The following is an 18,271-nucleotide window of genomic DNA, read 5'->3' on the forward strand; positions in this document are numbered from 1 at the left end:
TACTAGAATACACTTTTATTAGACTTTTCCTGATGATAAACCACATTAAACAAAATACTGAATAAAACCAAACTCCCTGCTTAATTCAATGCAATTGAACTGAAGGTCGTTCTCATATACTTAAAATTTGGAGTTCTATAATATACAAGAATACGTTTGTACTCAAAATATTACATATAGAAATTTGAACAAATACCTCATTGCCTAGAATAAGAATTGTTGAACCTGCTTTAAAGAATATATTAACTTAAAGTTATACAAATATATGCTACAACCAATATAGAATACAAATATATGCTACAACCAATTTAGAAAACTTGAATTACTTTTATATAAGTAGGTTAAAATAACATACTTATATTATTAAATTGCTCATCCACCTTTTTTAAAAGATAAATTTGATACTAATTTATTTTCTAATTATAAGTTTAAACTATGTGGTTTTGTTACACTTTATAAATGCTACGTATTTCTGTAAAACAGTGTTGTGAAACCATATGATGACAATTTCATGAAGTGCTATGAAAGCATAGAGAACTAGAGTACAAAAATAATTGCATAATATTATACATAAAATTATTGAACTATTTTTCTATAGCATGTAATTATTTTTCATGCTGCCCTTATTCTGATTGGCTCATTATTTCCTTGTTGATTCCATTTTTGTGACATGAAGTCTTCAGGTCCTAACTCTTTCACAAATGCTTTGTGAAGTAAAAGTGACTCAGCAAATAGATCTTAGAAAAGAATTCCTTAAAACTTTATAATCAGTAAATTATAGCTAAGTATATTAAACTTCTTTATCAACCTCTTTCCCTGCATCTAATCCAGTGCTACAGTTGTGCAAAAGAATTTCTTTTCTTCACAACTTATTTGATTTATAAACATTTTACTGAATATTTCTAATGACTTAGATGGACATCATTCTATCTGTAGGCTGGCCACTTTATAGATAATCAGAGAAATTTCTGTTGAAAATAAAGCAAATTACAGTATTTTAAGGTCACACACTTAAATAATGTTTATCAAAATATGAAAAAGGAAACTACTACAATCAGTAAATTATATTCTTTGCACCAATATTTGGGTATGTGTACTGACCAAAATAAATGCTGATTTCCATCTAGTTGTTTGACATCACTGCAAGTTAAACACAAACTTTACATTTAATAAAATTATTATAAATATACATAATCATGTATTTTTATACTGCTTCTAGTATTTGGAAAATCTCCAAATAATCCAATGGGTAGAGGTATATAAAATGTGGTGTAGGAAGACTGTCCTGAAAGTCATAGGTTATACCCCATCCCCAAAATATTATAGTATAATTTTAAATGATTCACATTGCTGCTCTGAGTCTCTGTTTTCTCATCAGACTATAATGACTATTAAAATATATCATGTTTTTATGAGTCAAATAAAACAACATGTGTAAAAGATTTTTGAAAATGAAATGCCATTTAAAAATAGATGATATATAACTAACCTTGTACTACATTGCAGTTATAATATTTGTAAATTTCACTACCACAAAGATCTTATTCTAATGATATAAATATCCTAGAAATAATATAAACCAAAGAGAGTTCAAGCTACAGCTAAAATTCATACTATGAAAACTCAAGAATAAATCTAGTATTGTGAATATTAGCATTAGAGGTTAAATTTGTATATCTAAAAAACTTCAAAGGTAACATAAAATTTTAAGATCAAGGGTATAAAAATGGGGGAAACTTTTATGTACAAATTACCTAGAGATATTTAATACTCAGTGTGGTAAATAATCTAGTCCTTTCTAATCGAAACCCTTTTGCTGAGTACATATATTGGCACATTAATTTTTAAGCCTAGATGTTGGACCCTTGGATAATTTGCCATTTCACACACATTTGTTTTGCAAAACAGAGACAGAAGAGAAAAAAAAGATAAGAATTCTATGTAAAAAATAGAATTTTATAACTACATTTTACAGAATATTCCAAGATATAGCATCAGTCATTTTATTTCTTTGAAAATATTACTTATTTACACAAATAAAAAACATTAAAGCCTGATATAATCTTCAACATTGAAAAGGATAAATTATTGAAAAATATGTAAAACAAAAATCCCATCTCAATGCCATTGGTACTACTATACTGCTGAACAAGTATCATTTGAGGTATTGAACATTGCAGGTAATTATACACTTAGGATTTGTCATTGTAGCTAAACCAGTTGTTCAAGGCCACTAAAATGCTGAAAGAGGATTGAGAATATTAACAATGGGGAGGAAAAAAGAACTATAAAGCCCTTCTGACTCAAATCTGAAATGATCACATCATTCAAAAGATTGTCACATCTACTAGGTTTTTTCAGTAATTCACAACACAAAACAAACAAGACATCCACCTCTAATATATTATCTTCTCTGTTACATGAACATGAATCCAAATATATGTTTGGGACCTGCATGGCAATGTGAAATTTATTATTTTTATATTTCAGAATTTACCCTTCTAGGATTTCCTATATGTTTTATAGCAATTTACCATCATCACTTGGGCTAGGTGGGATGATGTTTAGGTATTTTGCTAAACAATACTATATCTTATTAACACCACATAGAATATTTAAAATCCATGTATTTCCATTGAAGTGCTGAAAAATATAGTTATAGGTGATAGATATTAATTACTAAAAATATATAATGTTTTAGGTGACTTGGTCTATAAATTAGGAAATTGCTCCTTTTTACAACAAACATAATAAATGAATGGCTCTAGTTTCTAAAATGTCTATTTTTGACCCAGTGTTAAGTGACTATTAGAACTAGAATGTATTTGTCTCTATGATTGGCAAGAAGAGTTAGAGAAAAACCTCAGGAAAATAGAAAGTGTTCCACAAACATTGTCTTATGTGTAGTAATTGTACTGGTATTTTATAACATAAATTACATAATATTATATAATAATTTTATAATGGCAAACTATAAAATATGTTAATTTTGGAACATCTGATCAGTGTTTGGCCTACTGGGTGAGAATAATATTTAAAAACACTGTGATACATAGAACAGAGCCATAAAAAGAAGTTATTCCAAAATCCCAGGTACAATAGAGTTGTTAATCACAAAGGAAAATCTTTGATCAAGAAAAGTAACTTTTCATCTTGATGGATGGCACAACTGGCATTAAAGGTCATTAAATGCTAGTAGACCCACTTGAGGTATGATCACTTGACAGAGGATTAGAGTCACACAGACACAGAGACCAGCACACACTGAGAGTTTTTAACTCTCTGACCCTGCATGAGATGGAAAAACAAATACGTTCTCAGCACTGGTAATTATTAAGTATGCACAATTATTTTATGCAATAGGAAGTTTGACCAAAATAATGACAAAACTATATTTAGGATGTGAGGCTATCACTTCCTTAGAGAGTTAGAAGAATGTTTAATTTATACATAGATTTTGTTTGAATTCATTTTTATACAGTAGAATAGACCATTGTTCAGGAAATAGATGAAAAGATCTGTAACAGCTGAGAAATTTAGTAAGGAAATTTCCAGGAAAGATAATGTTGAGATAAACTCTTTAAGCTTTTTCAAAGTTTGCATAAGTTTATAAAAAGAGTTAAATTTTCTTTTTATCTGAAGAAATTTCTTTGCACATATGCAGTGTACAACATAGTATATACATGTGGGGCTTCCCTCTGCACATAAACATATGTATACACTATCTATATGCCTTTTTACTGTATACACGGCTTTAACTCAAAGAAAATGAGTAACACAGTAATTATTGACAATCTAAGTGCTGAAATAAGTGATAGTAATCATTTAAAGGGCTTTTTTATCTCTCACATTGCCCAGGACAAAGAATACAATTTCATTTTTCAGGTTTTCTTTCATTGCAACACTGATTGTCATAGATAATCTTTGTGCTTTTGCATAATGCCCATCCTAGATAAAACATATATTCACATACAACATTGGACACTTTAAATAAGCATGCTGGAACAAGGCAGGACCATACAACCATGCACAAAAATATTCTGAATATGTTTTCCAAACTGACTGCAACATCGACATGCACCACTATCATAGTTGGTCCTGTACAGCAAGGAATGTACAGCTGAAGCAATCATGGCTAGGTTCACTTGCAGGAGTTTCTGTAGAGAAGAATACCCAGTAGAAAAACCAAACAATGAAACGACAACAAAAATTCCCCCCAAACCAAAAATTAAAAAAAAAAAAATTCCTCCCACATGTTAACACTGAAAATCCAGCTATTTTCACATAGTAAGTTTTCCTCATTCCACAAAAAGCGGATCTTCTTACAAAATTCTGAGATGAATAGTTTATAAGGGGAACATATTAGTGTCTCAGAGCTTTTCCTAACCACTGGAACAGCTCATCTTGATACAGCATTTTCCAGCGCACGTTGGCTTCGACAGTTTCCACAGCTCTTGAGAAAGAGGCAGCAGCTACTCCATCATAGTTCTTCATGAAGTTCTTTAGCTGGAAATAGAAATTCCAAAAAGTTCAAATATGTATGTTCCTAGAACAGACTCATGTCATTTTAAAATGAATTAATGATCAACATATAGGACAAGAATCTACTTGAAACAAAAGTGCCACAATCACTATGGAAGGTAGCTTTTAATATATGGAGGGGCTTGGTAATACAATGCAATTTAATTATTGTGTCCATGAGCCTATGATGTAATTGCTTTTGGAAGCAAAAAGGGAAAAGAGAGGACATTACAGTATAAATAGCTCCAAGTCCAGCTTCTTTCAAAAATAAATATTAGAACATTTATTTATCTTTTCACAATGGGGTGATGGGGTTGTGACAAAGACTCATTCTAATTACTGGGGATAGCCAGTATACAAAATAACCTTAAAAACTGAACATAAAGATTAAAGTTAAGTTTTTGTTTCCAGAGAGAAAATTATTTTGTCATTTTCCAATAAGCAGAATGAGATCTTGACGCTATGACTATGAAGGCAAAAGATTACTAAAGATATTGGGTGGTGTAGAAAAACTCCCATGCTGTGAATACTGTGTGATTAATGATATTGCAAACACCTGAGTAGCCAGATTTAGAAAGAATAAGAGAGGAATGTGGTCACAGTTAGCTTGAGATTTTGAGCATTTAATTAAAATGAATCATAATTTTAAAACATATTGTCCCAGTTTCTATGGCTGTAAGATTTTCTCTAAAGGGTCCTCATATTCTGGGAATAATCAGGGATTTTACTGCAAGATTAAAAACTAGAAGTTTTCCATTATGTTTGGTATGTCTCAAGAAACTGGCAACTAACCAATTGCAAACCTAATAGACAAATGTGAAAAATCAACTGCAACACAGATTCATTATGTGGTATAATTAGTGTGGGGTGTGACTCATCACAAGGTGGGCGCCACACGGAAGCTATACCAGGAGGGAACTGTAGTGCGTCAAGATTGGCTCAGGGACAGGGAGAAATGGGAATAGGGGCATTTAAAGTGCAGCTAATTATACTTTCTGAACTAATCAAGAAATTGGTTCATGGCTAACTTGGTTGTTTATGAGAGTGTTACTTTGATTACATGATTCTGATGGGTTCTCCACTTTCCCAAAAACTCTGTACCCAGCAGTATTAGCAATAAACACATAGCAGAGCAATTGATAGATCCTTTTCAAGACTTGGAAATCACTATACTATCCCAACATACATGTAAAACATCCATGTATAATAGAGTTTTGTCAGTGCTATCCTTAAAACTGACTCAACACTTGATCAAATATATATATAGTACAAAGAGAGGAAGAAAAGAAGGGGGCTTAGAGTGGACTGAATATTTCTAATAGTGCAGGCACAGTGCCACACACACATATCTGGAAATATGTATACATGTAAGTAGGGAGTCTAATGGAAACACTTGATTCATATATATATATATTTTAATTTTATGCTCTCAGAATTTTTTTGGGGGGGTTATAATTTTTTTATTTTATTTTTTCAAACAATATTTGCTTCCGCCCACCCCCTCAGGTATAGTCCCCATAGAATTTCCTTCCCCAATGCACCCGTGCACCATCACCACAGTCCCCTGTGCTCCTCCCTCCCTCCGATCCCTCTCCCTCCCCTGCAGGATGTCTCTGATTTGTAATTGTCTGTTTTTGCTTTGTTGTGTTTGTACTGTTATTTTTTTTTACACTGATGTCTTATTGGTTCCCCTATATTCCTGCTATAAGTGAAACTGATATTTTTCTTTTTCCTTCTGGCTTATTTCACTGACCATAATAGTTCCTTCTAGCTCCATCCATGTTGCTGCGAATGGCATGAGTTTATCTTTTTTGATTGCTGAATAATATTCCATTGTGTATATATACCATATCTTCTTGATCCAATCATCTATTTTGGGGCATTTGGGTTGTTTCCAGGTTTTACATATTATAAATAGTGCTGCAATAAACATAGGGGGTACAGGTGTTCTTTTGAATCAATGTTTTTGTGTCCTTTGGGTAGATCCCTAGTAGTGGAATTGCTGGGTCACATGGTAGCTCCATTTTTAGTAGAGTGAGGAACCTCCAGACAGCTTTCCATATTAAACTGTAGCAGATTAATCCAATCCAATAGTTCATTTGCATTTACATATTTATAATCAGATTCATTCAGTCTGCATCCCTGAAGTCACAAATAATACAAGTTGATCTATGCTTTGAATTTTGTGTTCTAATTGATTATAAAATGTATATCACAGTGTACACCTGTATGTTACAGGTGTATACTATAGTGGCATCATTTGCATAATATATGTCAATCAGGGAAAAAAACACACCTGATTCTTTTAAAGTATTCTCTGCATTATTACATATTTCCCTAGGCAGTCACTGAATATAGTAATAGTGAAAAGCGACCCTTACACAACTTTGACTCATGACCTCTTGACAGGTAGCAAGCCAGCCTGAACAAATCAAGTAAAACTCTTAAGTCTTTCTCAAAGGCAAACTGTGGGTTTGAATATGAACATGTTATTGATAAAGATAGTAGGTCAAATTAATCTGCAAGAGAACGCTCATTACAACATATAGCTGGTGGGTGTCTAAGGATACATTTTCTTTTTCAAACAAGGAAACATTTGCTTAAATGACTGTTGGCATTTTGGAGGTACAGGATCCCCCCTTCAGGAATAGCTACCATCGTGCTCCTGCCACAAATCACCCACAGTCCACCACCATAGTCCACAGTGCTCCTTTCTCAGTTCTCACCTCCTCCACTGCTCCCCGCCCTGGAGCTCTGGATGCTACAGTTTTGTAGTCAGCTTTCCAGGGTTCATTTTTACACTTGTCTTTATCTGACCCTTTGTTTAGTTTCTATATATTCCACATATAAGGTATGGCTTTCTTAAACCACTATTTAAACACACTAAATACTTCCCTCTTGAGCTTGGAGAGCCTGAGGTGACTCATGCATCTTAGGAGCAGCTCATTCATCAGAACACAGCATCTGGTCCACTCTCCATACTTGGCATAAATTGATCTGATGTTCCATGTTCCTCCCCAGGTCTTCTGGCAAACATGTTGGCAGAATAATCTTCAATCTGGCCCTAGAGAGTGATCATAGTGCCTCCCAGAGCGCTGCCCCATGCCCTCTAAGGTGTGGGCAGAGGGAAGGCACTTGACATTCCAGTTTGCTTATTTCTATGGCTCTTTGCTAGGTCTGTATGGCTATTAAGCTTTTTTTTTTTAATTGTGACTCCTAAAATATGTATGCCATTTTATGCTTTCATTTAAGAATGTTATAAGCTTAGACACGTATATAAAATAACATTAGTTAGATGTCAGAATTCTTTGTGCTCCATTCTCTTAGCATAACATTTCTAGGCATGTTTGTTAATTGATTATAAGCATTGCATAACCTATGACCCCCAAAGCAGATACAAGGATGTAAAACACTTTGCCCCAATGAATATAATTTGAAAGAAAAATAGAGCAATGATAAAATTAAAAAAAAAAAAACGTTTAGCATTTAAAAAACTTTTACGGTACCCAGAACCTAAACAAATTATTCTTAGAATAAATTACAAGACATAGTATACTCATAGTATCTACACAAATGAACAAAATTGGCTAGTGCCCCTTTATATTTGTAGCATTAAAACTGTTCATGGGATATCTGTGAAGCACAGGGTAATGTTCTTCTACAACTGTGCTGTATATTAGGTTCAAGAGGCAGGAAAATGGGTGTGGGGAGAGTTGCTTAATGGACATTAGAATGGAAAGTATGGCCTCTGATCTTCCATGAGGTTATGAGTCCATTAGTTTGATATTGAAAATATGATGAACTGTCTCATGGATTCATACTGTTCAAATTGCCAGAGCCATATATTTAAAAGGAATTTGCTAGTTTCAGGTACTGGAATGCAATTTTAGGGAAGAAATCGTGGAACAATATGTTTCTCTACTGAATGACTGTACAGCGGATGGGGATCATTAAAATCTCAGATAAGTTTTTAAAATTCATAAAGATGCTGATTCCCTTTTGATCTATAAACTTTTGAAATGAGAACATGCCATATCTCAAGGGAGTATATTGGCTTTTCTGCTTACATGGTCATTGGTTATGGAAGAATTTGATTGGAATTTCCTCAGTCCCTTTATATTCATGGGAGTTATCAACAATACAAATTAAATGCCCATCCCACCTGACAATACTGGTTCCCAACCTTGTAGATGAAGATTAAATGATGAATGCAGGAAAAGCTCCAGGCACCAGTTGTTAAAACTAGAAAGTCAGAGCAAGCAGCTCTGTCATGAAGGGATTCATCACTCATGCCAAGGAGAGTCTGTATTGTGAAGTGGGCAGCTTTGTAGATAACAGTATGAAAGCCACGATTTAATTTCAGTTTTGAAATTGTATCTTTCATTATGAGGGCATTTTGGAACATTTGAAATGACAAGCCAAGTGTGAAAAATGTGTCCGTGAAATATGTAAAATAAAACGGTCATTATATGATAAAATCAATTAAATGTCCATTGAAAAGATGTTTTCCCATGGCCTTGGTATTACAGAAACAAGGGAAATATGAAAGGCAGACTTAGAGGGCAAAAGAGGGAAGGAAGGACGAGGCAGAAGCAGGAATAAAGAGAGTAAATGGGACAAACACAGGCAAGATGACGGAGAAGGAAGGGTGTTGGAGACAGGAGGGCAGAGGAGAGGTGGAGGGGAGACGAGGGAAGATATTTTTCACCTCTATGTTCACTGTAATGACTCACAGGTTGTGACTAAAGGAAAGTTTTACTCCCAGATTGTTTAACATAAAATTATGGAATTAGATGTGCTTCATTTAAATACTAAGAAAATTGAAAGCAATCATTAATTTACTGTTCTTTCTTTCTGTTTCCTACAGATAGGAAAGAAATCTATTTAGCTTCTTCCTTTATTAAAAAAAAATAGTAAAACGTGTTGGAATTTTCAAAACCAAATCCTTCAGGGTTGGAAACACACATAGCAGGGATAAAAATTGAATTTCAAATCATTACAATCAGAGACTTAGCTTAGTTTAGCTCAAAGTGTGAAGAATCCAAGTTAGTGCACCGGAGATGATCATATGAAACTGGGCATTATTGGAAGATATTAAGGATGGTGCCAGGGTTGCTGCTGCTGAGAGAATGCTGCTCAGAGTGATTAGCTCTGGGTCACAGCATCAGACTTTCCATCAGCAAAAACTGCGGAGACTATGATTCTCAATATCAAATCTCAGCTATATTTTATAGCGGAGAGCAGTAGACGAGAAAGTAGGAGATTTCTGAAGTCCAGCTGATTTAAATCAATCAAAAGTATCCATATTTCGCTCATTTTAGCTACCTATTAACCTACCCCTCGCCATCTCATACCCCACTTCATTAGGGCTATGAACTCATGGGGAAAAAAAACAGCAACAAGAACAAAAAAAATTAGCTGTTACAAATTTCCAGAGAAAGAAATGAAAAATATTAGATACTCTGCCAACTGCACACTAATCCTTAAATAATTGAAACAATTTTCATTTGGGGCTGTACAAACATTAAATATACTATTAATTCCACTATATATTTCCAGATATACTCCACATATATATGAATTCATTCCACATATATATGAATTCATTCCATTTAATAGAACTAGAGAGCAAGAAACTTCATCATCACATCCAGTTATCTATCCATTGTCTGTATAGAGGTGACTTCATAGCAGTGAGACTCAATTTCTACACCTCAACACCAAACACCAAATTCAGCCCCTGCAGTCAATCACAGAGTTCTTTTGAGAGCCTAGTTTTGTTGTTTCCAGGATGTGAATGTATGTTCACAGTTAAAGAGCAGTTGATTGGATCAAAGAATTTGAGAATGGGTTTGGATTCTCTCAGTTTGATAACCATTACATTGAAATCTCTCTCCCAGATAGTTCATATTTAACATGTTAAAAATATCTTTGCAAGTAATGCACTGAGTAAAGACTTTAATATCAGGGTGTGTGTGTGTGTGTGTGTGTGTGTGTTTAATAAATGGGTAAAATCTGTTGGGAAAAAATGGTTGAAGTACATCTGGAATTTCACATTTGTGAAAGAAAAGCATTAGAACAAATCTTAAAATATTTACCTCCTTGAGTTCTCCTTCAGTATTAAGAAATTCTGTAACTCCGCTGATAAGTTTGGAATTCATAAATAATGCCTCTCCATACCTCAAAAGATACAAAGAAGTCTTAATATTAACATAATAATTTGAGAAATACTGGTAGAAAGATATTTTACTAGAAAGAATTTTTAGAGTCCTTCTGGAGGGTTCCATTTGACCTGAGATGTGTTATTTTCACCGAGATCCCTGGGCATTGAACATCATTCATCTGGGGAGTGAGAGACTACAAAGAGTTTGGGCTATGGACACCATCAGATGCCACCAGGTTTAGTTCACAGTGTTTTAGAGAAATCTAAAATTAAATTTAAGACTTATTATTATTTGTCCAATCCAAGCCCTGAGAAAGAAATACTGTTAAACTTTCTACTTTAAAGCACCCTACGTTTTGCCCAACAAAGGCAAAACGGCTGGCTGCAAGACCAACTTGAGGATCATTAGGACACAGTTTTGGTTAGTTACACCTGAATTGACATTCTCCTTTTGTATGCTTAGAAGCCAAATATCATGAAAATACTCCCACCAATATTCATATTTTTAATGGGAATATTAAGATAATCCTTGTACCACAAGCATAATTACTTGACTCTCTTCAGGTGAAGCTTAGGTAAAATGTCTGAGTCAGTGACAGAGATCTGGGAGTGACTGTGATTAGATGGGCAACTAAGATCTTGGGGACTCTTCAGAGCAGGGAGAAGGAACACCTGGGACAGTGTGCCAATGTCAAAGATTGACAGAGGAGTCAGGGTACAGGAAGATGATTTGATTTGTCAGGATAAACAGTGGTATATTTATAGATGTTCTCAAACCTCAACCTTTCTACTTAGGATTAAAGATCATGGACACTCAGTGAGCCAAATTAGGCATATCAGAAACCTAGCATTATTTTGGTAGGGACTAAACTATATATGCATAACAGTAACTGATGTACAAAACCATTCTCTAAAGAAATTTGTGCCCTGGCACATGTTTGCTATGACTTTAAGTGAAATATTTATATATGTTAATTTCATCTTCTGTCTGATTACCACTATATGACAACAATTTCTAATCTTCCAATCATCCCAACATTCGAACTGAAACACCACAAAAGTCAGTGTATCTTTTAGGAAAATCAGTGCTTTCTGACAAGGATATACATGTAGATAAAAATTGTTTTTATGACACATCCATGGCAATTGAATCTTTATGCAAGGGCAAACAACAAAGGTGTACTTTTAGAAAATAAAGTTTAAACACCAGAAATTAAGAGATAGAACAGTAGGTTTGCTGATTCTATAGAGACATTCAAGTTTAAGATCATGCAGCATTTACATACTCTATAATAAACTTAATTTTAAAATACCATAGAGATTATCAAAGTAATAAATTATCATTTATTACAATATATTTAAATATTTGATGAAACATTTTGTAAAATTGAGGCTGAAGAACTCTTACTATGAAACAAGAAATCTTGGGAATGAATTCTATTGCAACTAAAATAGTACATTGATTCAGTGTTCCTTCTTTCAGGTGTTTTACGATATTTATGTAACAGATAGTGTAAGAGATATGTAAGAGAAATTTAATTCTACTGAAGTAATAAAAGTTTTTAGATTATAAAGCCATTATATATGATTTAGAAATCTTTTTCTATCATACAGAAGTTTTTTTATACAAAATTACTTCCAAGTTTGGACAATTTGATAGATTTTCCAGGAAAGTTGCACAAGGAAACCTCTTGCACTTTCCCCATTTTTACATATAATTACAGTGATCAATCTTTAATAAATGCATAATATTATATAATTATTAGAATAATTATGAATTGTACTGTAGTGGTTAATTTTAAAATTAAATTCTATTTTCTGAACCTTGATTCTAACACAGAAAGTTGGCCCTTTATCAGATGTCACCTGTAAATTACTCAAGTGTAAATGTTTGAACTCTTATATCTACCTGGTATTTAATATCTTCCATTTATCTCTGAAGAACTTCCAGGCAAGGTCTCGGCCATGTGGATTTCGAGCTACATGTATTATCACATCAATTGCATCTTGATCCAGCACCACCTCAGAATTCAGTGATAGGTTCAGAAGCCTGAAGGGATAGAATTTTGGGTACATTTTGAGTTTATTAACTTAAAAATTTTTATAAAATTATAAAAATTTTCATGATTTAATTTGCAGTATTCTTCAAAAGGATAGTCCATTGAAAACTGTAACTATAAATTTGTCAATAGAACAATTTTCTGTTTACAAAAGAATTACCAAACTCATAATATTTTAAGTATTATATTAAATTCTGAAAAAAAAATCTTTGGGTGAAAAAATCATAATTGTGGTTTGATGTTTCAAACTCACATTTAAAATTCTTTATAGGAAACACTTCCTTTAAAAGTGAAGTTCATTCTTACATATGTATCTTAAATATATATGAAACATATATGTAAAATAATGGGTTAGAAACAAAAGTATATCTTTCAAGTCAACTAGTTTAGTCATGTTAAACGGCTATTTTCCTTAGCTTAGGGAAGATATATTTTAGAGTAACTATATATTTAAGGAAATAACAGCTCCAGAACAATTTGATTAACAGAGCATGCTTTCATGACTCAAATAAATCTAGAAAATTAATTGACCGACCTGTTTAATAAATTCCTATCATCACTGCAAGTTAAGGCTTCCAACAATATTTTCTTCTCAGAAACTGCTGTGGTGGAGTGAAACTTCATCCATATGAATTCCCAGACATCCTCATCCAGCAGTGAGACTCCTGTGCAGTAGACGATGTCTCTGACATTCAGTGGTATTCTAGAGAATCAAACCATGGTGCTTTTTTGTTAATCAAAAACTTCATAGTATTGAAAATAAGATAGATGTTGATTTACTACAGTTTTTGAAAAGATGATTTTATCTGAAAGAATAATACTACATACTAACAATATTCAAAAAAATAGCAATTGAATGATGAATAATCATTCAATTTATTTCTTTATTATTTATTTAAAAATGGTTTAAGGACATCCTGAAAAAGAAATCTAACAAAAAGTGTTCAGGGCAAAGGAAGCTTTAGAAGCAAACTGCCCCAGAAAAGGGCAAATTCTGTATCTGAAGCTGCAGCTGCAGATTACGAGAAGGGCTACATCAGGGGCCTCCCTGGTGGCACCAGGGGTTAAGCACAGCACTGTGAAGCTGTCCACAGCCACTGCAGCACAAGTTCGATCCCCAGCCAGTCAAGAAGATACCCACATGGCACAGCAGACTTCGCCTGACTTGCCTGCTGCTCCCCTCAGCAGTGTACTTCAGTCAATCTGCCTGTTCTGTTCCCCACTCTGTCTCTGGTGAATCCTCTCACCTCCTGCATCTCTGGCCTGTACTCCAGTTCTTGTATGCATAAAATAAACCAATCTTAAAAAAAAGAAGGGCTACATCAGGAGAATGTGCCCTGTAAGAAACTGTAGGTCAATTTTGTTAGCAATTGTCTCATAATACTAAAAATTTGATTATGAGATAAAACACATACATGTTTACATATATAAGCTAAATCTTGTTGACGGGCCATTGAAAAATCCCCACATCCCACCTACAAACAGGGCAGTATCTATCTAGCAGGTCCCACTGCCTAAGGTTCATGCAGACCCTGGGGAGAGCAAGAGCAAAGCTAATTAGTCGCGGGTCACAGCTCTCATTTTTCTCACGTCTCTTCCCATTCCACCAACCCTCATCTTTCTTACTCGCCCACCAGATAAAGACTCCATGAATAGTTCACAAGATCATTTATACTCATCTTTGAAATAAAACAAGATTGTTGAGCACTGAATTTGCCAAGGGCCTTCAGTTCCCAATGATTTCCATTGTTAATGAAACCCCCTTTTGTTGCTAAATTTGTAAAGATGTTCTAATAACATTTTAGCAAAATGATTGCTCTGGGGACAGTTTAAGATCTCTTTGTAGAAACCAAAGTCATTAGGAACAAATGAAAAAGCTCATTTGTTTGTAAAGCATGAGTTGAAAAACCCACAGAACCCATAGTTATGAACAGTACAAATGAGATTCTTGATATCAGGATTACAGGGAGAGAGGGGCCCTTCTCGTGAACATGGAAATTGTTTATGAAAATGTGACTATCCCCATGGTCATTTCTCTTTAACTGCTGCCTCCGATGTAAATCTTTTAATGGAATTTTATCATCTGGGAAGGAAAGCTGTGCTTGTTTTTCTCCAGGTATGTATGGTACACATCCTATATAAGAGCAGTGAGCTGGCCTCTCCTAGTTGCCTTCATAGGAGATAAATGGGGTAATGCTTAGCCAAAAGGAAGTGCTTTTATCTTTTCTAGGGAACAAACATGCTGAAATTATTACCTAATTAGTGTACTCTCTACTGTATTTTTTTGTTCCATTCTCATTTTAAATAGTATCACGCTAGAGTTCATTTTTATGATAAAAGTAATAAAAGCATAAAAGTTTAGTGTATCACTTTAACATACTTTAATTTTTGTATTTTGGTAAAATATTTAACTTTTCTATTTAGATAAAAGCAAATGTCTAAAAACTAAACACTGTGGATGGAAGTTTAAAAATTAGGTAGGTGGAAAAATAAAGGTATATCTGTCTTAGGAAATTTTTTTTTCTGCGTTAAATAATATAATGGTGGGAGGACACTAATACTTAAAATCACCATAAATTGGTACTTTAGTTATTAAATGGAAAACTGTGAAGTTGATCAATAAATTAAGATATATAAATAGGAATACAAAGATTTTGCTATTAGAATTGTCTCTGCTATTAGGTAAAATATCAGAACCATCTAAAATAATAAACTAGTTTAAGACATGAACAGAAACTGAATAATGGCAATATATTAATATTTAATCATGTGGTAAAACATTATTTAATATGATGAGACATTACTAAGGTCAGACTATATATATATATATATATCACTGTGTTAACTTTAAAATATATATGTAAGGGAGAAAGAATGAAATGATAAGAGAATATTTTTCCAGAATTTTATTTTTTAAAACATGCCTTTTTCTTATATCCTTGTTAATTTTTGACAGCACATGATTTCTCCCCTCAAATATGGTCACCATAGTTCTCCCACCACCAAAGCTCATATATTCCCTTGTGCTTTTTGTGTCTTTTGGGTAGATTCCTAGGAGTGGAATTGCTGAATCATATGGTAGATCCACTTTCGGTGTTTTGAGGAATCTCAACACCATAGTGGCAAGTAAAAGAATATTAATAATACTGTCTCTCGGTTGGGAGTTATGGGTAAATCCCTTTTAACAAAAATATTTTAAATTTAATAATTTAATAGCTTTTATAATTACTTTGGGATACATGATAAGTAAATGTATAATTACATTTATAAAGATAAAATTCTATTGCTATTAAAACATATTCTAATATAGAAAAATACTAATGTATAATATGTAGCAATAAATCTGATAATATGGTTAAAATATCTCTCATAGGAAAATTATACTTGCAAAAGAAAAAAATCACACTATTTTAAAATATAAATTTTGATGCCTTATCCTGAGATGGGTCTGTTTCTAAGCATGTTCTCAATGGACCTAATTTGACCTCTAGGTATGGTTGAGTCAACTCAAGGTCATTGTTTTGGCTTCATTTTCATCCTAATTGGAAAGGACAAAACTGCATGACTTCTAAGGTCCCCTCCTGCTTTCTAAGAACAAGATTCTTTTTATTAGGCACTGTATTAACACTGAAACATGAATTTAATTATTTCCAAAGACAATGAAAAAAATTTCTCAACTCACTAGCCTCTTGAAGAGTACCTCTTTCTGTGACACTTCAAATGCCATTGATATAGAGTAGGGCCTCCATTTAACTAATTTTAATTAATTTGCAGATAATTAATTCATTTGAAAGAATGTGTGCCTACTCTAAAAATTAAAAGACTACTTTGTGTGAGTCTTTCTTACCAACACTAAAATTCCTTCTGCCTTTTAAGTACTTGTACTCTTACCCCTACTTCCAGGGAAACCACTTTGTGACTTTAAAAATAGACAGAAAAATAACCAGCATGAGCAAAGGTTGAACTTGTTCAGTTTCCTCTACCAGTCGCTTATTCTGAGACCATTCTTTAGTCCCTTGTTTGCTGCTTGAATAAAACTTAAAGCTGTTTAAAAGAAATGGGTGCCTTTTTGCACCAGTATCACTTTCTTCAACGGAAAGATGGGGACAATAATTTCTTACAGGGTTTTTACAATTATTAAATGATATGATGTGTATCCAGTGCTTAGCACAGTGCCTAGTACATAGGGAGAGCTCAGTATAAGCTGTGTCTAAATGATGTCTGTAGCCCAGTGGAGGGGACTCAGAAAATTGTATCAATATATGGCAATGAAATTCCTCCTTATTACTTTTATTACAATTATTACTAAGGTGAAATGATAATAAATATTCCTATCTTTCCCAAATGAGTACTGGACTAGAATGAAAGCAGAAATAAAACATGTAGACAACCTTGCTAAAAGTAAATAAATATATTTAAAAAGAATGACAATACACCTTAAGTTTAAGGCATTACAACAAAAAGGCACTTTTAAAATCCCACCTAAATATACTAGCATACTTGTCAATTGAACATGCCACTGAGTCCCTTTTAAAATCTTGGAAGAAAGCAGAAACATTGTTTCTAGTATTACTCCAGGTAAAGGACAGCAGAGTCTCAGGTGAAATGTGAAATCAGTGACTGGAAAGGCCCCTGGACAGCAATGCAGCTGGCTAAGTACCACTCGGGAGGCAGCCAGGGATGCTCTGATCTAGGGGATCCTCTCACTTGTGCCCAACAGTGCTGCTCATTCCTATTGAATCTTAAGTATAACAAAAAGGAATACTATTGGGCCTCCCTGGTGGTGCAAGAGGTTAAGACGCAACCTATGAAGCTGTCCACAGCATGTGCAGCACGAGTTCAATCCCCAGCCAGGGAGATAACTACATGGCACAGCAGACCTCTCACGCCTCGCCCACTGCTCCCCTCAGCAGCGTATTTCAGTCAATCTGCCTGTTCTGATCCTCACTCTATCTCTGGTGGATCATCTCACCACACCTCTGGCCTGTAACCCAGTTCTTGTATGCATAAATAAATCTTTTTAAAAAAAGAATACTATTGTAAAACCTAGGAACAAAGGTAATTCAAAGCAATCTTCAGTGCCCTTTAGATCTCAAAACCTAGAGTAGGAGAAATCTGGAGGGGAAAAGACCACCTATATTTAAAATTACTGTGTTCTGAAAGGATGTTCAATACCTCTTTATTTTAATTTTGCATATTTTGGAAGAGGCATAGGCTGATCTTTCCATATGAAAGGGCAAAGATTTCTCTTCCTCTTCTAGGAAGAGAGGACTCATTTTAACTCTTGACACACTGAATGTATCAAAAGATTATATTTTAAGATAACAACACTGCTTTTAAATAAATCTTATAGTAAAAATTAGTGTAATTTGAAAGGGATATTTATTTAAGATAAAATAATACATATGAAGTGATTTTTTTAAACATTAAGTCCCATGTATAAAAAGCAACTATTATTTTTACAGGCTGGGAAGGCAGAGGGATGGTGAGGGCTAAGTGTCTTATCTACAAGACAATTTCATAAAAC

The 18,271-nt window shown here is 33.7% G+C and overlaps 1 protein-coding gene across 1 annotated transcript in view; it reads right to left on the reverse strand.

Annotated features, from left to right (window-relative positions):
• Positions 1 to 3,593: 3,593 nt before the first annotated feature.
• Positions 3,594 to 18,271, reverse strand: part of TRHDE (thyrotropin releasing hormone degrading enzyme) — a 371,478-nt gene continuing 356,800 nt past the window's right edge. The window contains 4 exon segments of the mRNA XM_037513975.2: positions 3,594 to 4,506; positions 10,620 to 10,701; positions 12,594 to 12,734; positions 13,280 to 13,447. Coding sequence (XP_037369872.2) covers positions 4,363 to 4,506; positions 10,620 to 10,701; positions 12,594 to 12,734; positions 13,280 to 13,447 — 535 coding nt within the window. The 3' untranslated portion in view covers positions 3,594 to 4,362.

This window comes from Talpa occidentalis, unplaced genomic scaffold (assembly GCF_014898055.3).
Source record: "Talpa occidentalis isolate TD23 unplaced genomic scaffold, MPIMG_talOcc4v2.1 talOcc4.16, whole genome shotgun sequence".
Lineage (NCBI taxonomy): Eukaryota > Metazoa > Chordata > Mammalia > Eulipotyphla > Talpidae > Talpa > Talpa occidentalis.